Source organism: Acanthisitta chloris, unplaced genomic scaffold, assembly GCF_000695815.1.
Source record: "Acanthisitta chloris isolate BGI_N310 unplaced genomic scaffold, ASM69581v1 scaffold34940, whole genome shotgun sequence".
In the NCBI taxonomy this organism is placed as follows: Eukaryota; Metazoa; Chordata; class Aves; order Passeriformes; family Acanthisittidae; genus Acanthisitta; species Acanthisitta chloris.
Window position 1 is genome coordinate 667 of NW_008652783.1, and position 1,638 is coordinate 2,304.

General features: G+C 61.1%; 1 protein-coding gene across 1 annotated transcript in view; it reads right to left on the reverse strand.

The window, feature by feature from the left end:
• TADA3 (transcriptional adaptor 3) overlaps positions 1–1,622 on the reverse strand; it is a 2,123-nt gene extending 501 nt beyond the window's left edge. Inside the window, 6 exon segments of the mRNA XM_009078467.1 lie at positions 65–174; positions 270–373; positions 541–682; positions 829–934; positions 1,093–1,376; positions 1,449–1,622. Coding sequence (XP_009076715.1) covers positions 65–174; positions 270–373; positions 541–682; positions 829–934; positions 1,093–1,376; positions 1,449–1,622 — 920 coding nt within the window.
• Positions 1,623–1,638: the final 16 nt, after the last annotated feature.

The following is a 1,638-nucleotide window of genomic DNA, read 5'->3' on the forward strand; positions in this document are numbered from 1 at the left end:
GCCAGCAGCACACTCGGTGCACTTGCAGGCATTGCCAAGCTCCAGGCACACCTCAGCTGCTCACCTGAAGGGCTTGTTCTGGCTGCGGGGAGACGTGCCAGCACCGTCAGCTCCTGAGTCCTTGCCGGCAATCTCAGGGATGGGGGAGTCCTCAACAGGGGAGATGATGTTCTCCTAGCAAAGGGAACACAGATGGGTCACAGTGCCAGGTCATGGTGGCACTGCCCCACAGGGCTGAGCCATGGCAGGGCCCCCCAGAGTCCCCTCACCTCCACAAGGGCCTGCAGGAGACGTTGCGTCAGGGGACCGAAGGGACACCCGTCCTCTGGCTGCTCGTGCTGGGCTTCTGACTTCTTCAAGAGAGCATCCACATCTGGGAAGAACAGGGACAGGGAAAAAACCAACCCCAAAGGCACAGAGTTGAGCAGTGGGGCAGGGCAGCCTCCACCAGAGGCACAGGGCCAGGGGCTGGGGCTCAGCTCCACTGGGCACAAGTGCTCCCAGTCCCTCTGGGCAAATGCAGGGACTGGATAAAGGCACCTTTGGTGTCCAGCTCGGTCAGTGGCCCCAGGACACCTTTCTTCTTGTCAGCAGCAGCTGCAGCGCGGGCACCATCCTTCTGCTCCTCCAGCAGGTCCTCCTGTGCCCAGCGCTGGGAGTAATGCTTCCCCAGGGGTGGGATCTGCAGGAGCAGGGCTCAGCACAGCTCTCACAGCCCCTTCCTCTCCCCCCACCTTCCCAGCACCACAGCATCATCCCAGGGGGAAATCCTCACTCTGGGGTGCAGGTGCAGGGAGAGGCCACAGGATGGGCTCAGGAGCTTTTCACCTTGTAATGCTCAGCCTCATCCTCCGGTGGCTTGAGCAGCTCCTCCAGGACTCTGACCTCTTCATTGGTGAGATCAGCACAGTAAGGCTCTACCGATGCCCAGAACCTGCGGGGAAGGATAACTGTGAGGGAGAGCTGCAGCGGATCACATGGGAGCTGACACACACCCTCTTCCCCAGGGGACACCTCATCCCTCAGGCCAGAGGCATCCATTGTGCTGGGTGCTCCAAGGCAGGATCCCAACACCCCCCAACACTCACACACCTGTTTGGAGCATCATTTTTGGGAATGCGGGGCACATCTATAGGATCATCCTGGAACTCGTATTCTTGGATCTTGGGCTGCAGGTTCTTGGATTTGGGCCGGCCAGGTCCAGGTCCAGTCCCGTGGCCCCCTTTGCCCTCCAGCTTCTGCTTCTTGGGCTTCCCATGTTTGACAGAGGTGCCCACATCGTGGTCCTTGCCCAGCTTCAGGAATCTCCGGTCACCTTTCTTATCCTGCCAGTCCGTCAGGATCTGGAAGAGAGTGATGCTCCATCAGGTCCGGCGCTGGGCAGGGACAGACCGGTGGGAAGGAGCAGGACACGGAGCCTGTCCCTGACCCTACAGGCTGGTCCCAGCACCTGTGTCTCAGCCTAGCGTCTCCAGCTCCAGCTGCAGCGTGTCCAGCTCCTCGATGCCGATGCCATCGTCCTCCGAGCGGGATAGCACGGCCGTGTACCGCGGGCACACCTTCAGGTGGTCCACCGACTTGAAGTCGTGGAACTGCAGCGGGCAGTCCTTCAGCTCGCTCATGGCAGCGGGGGCGCAC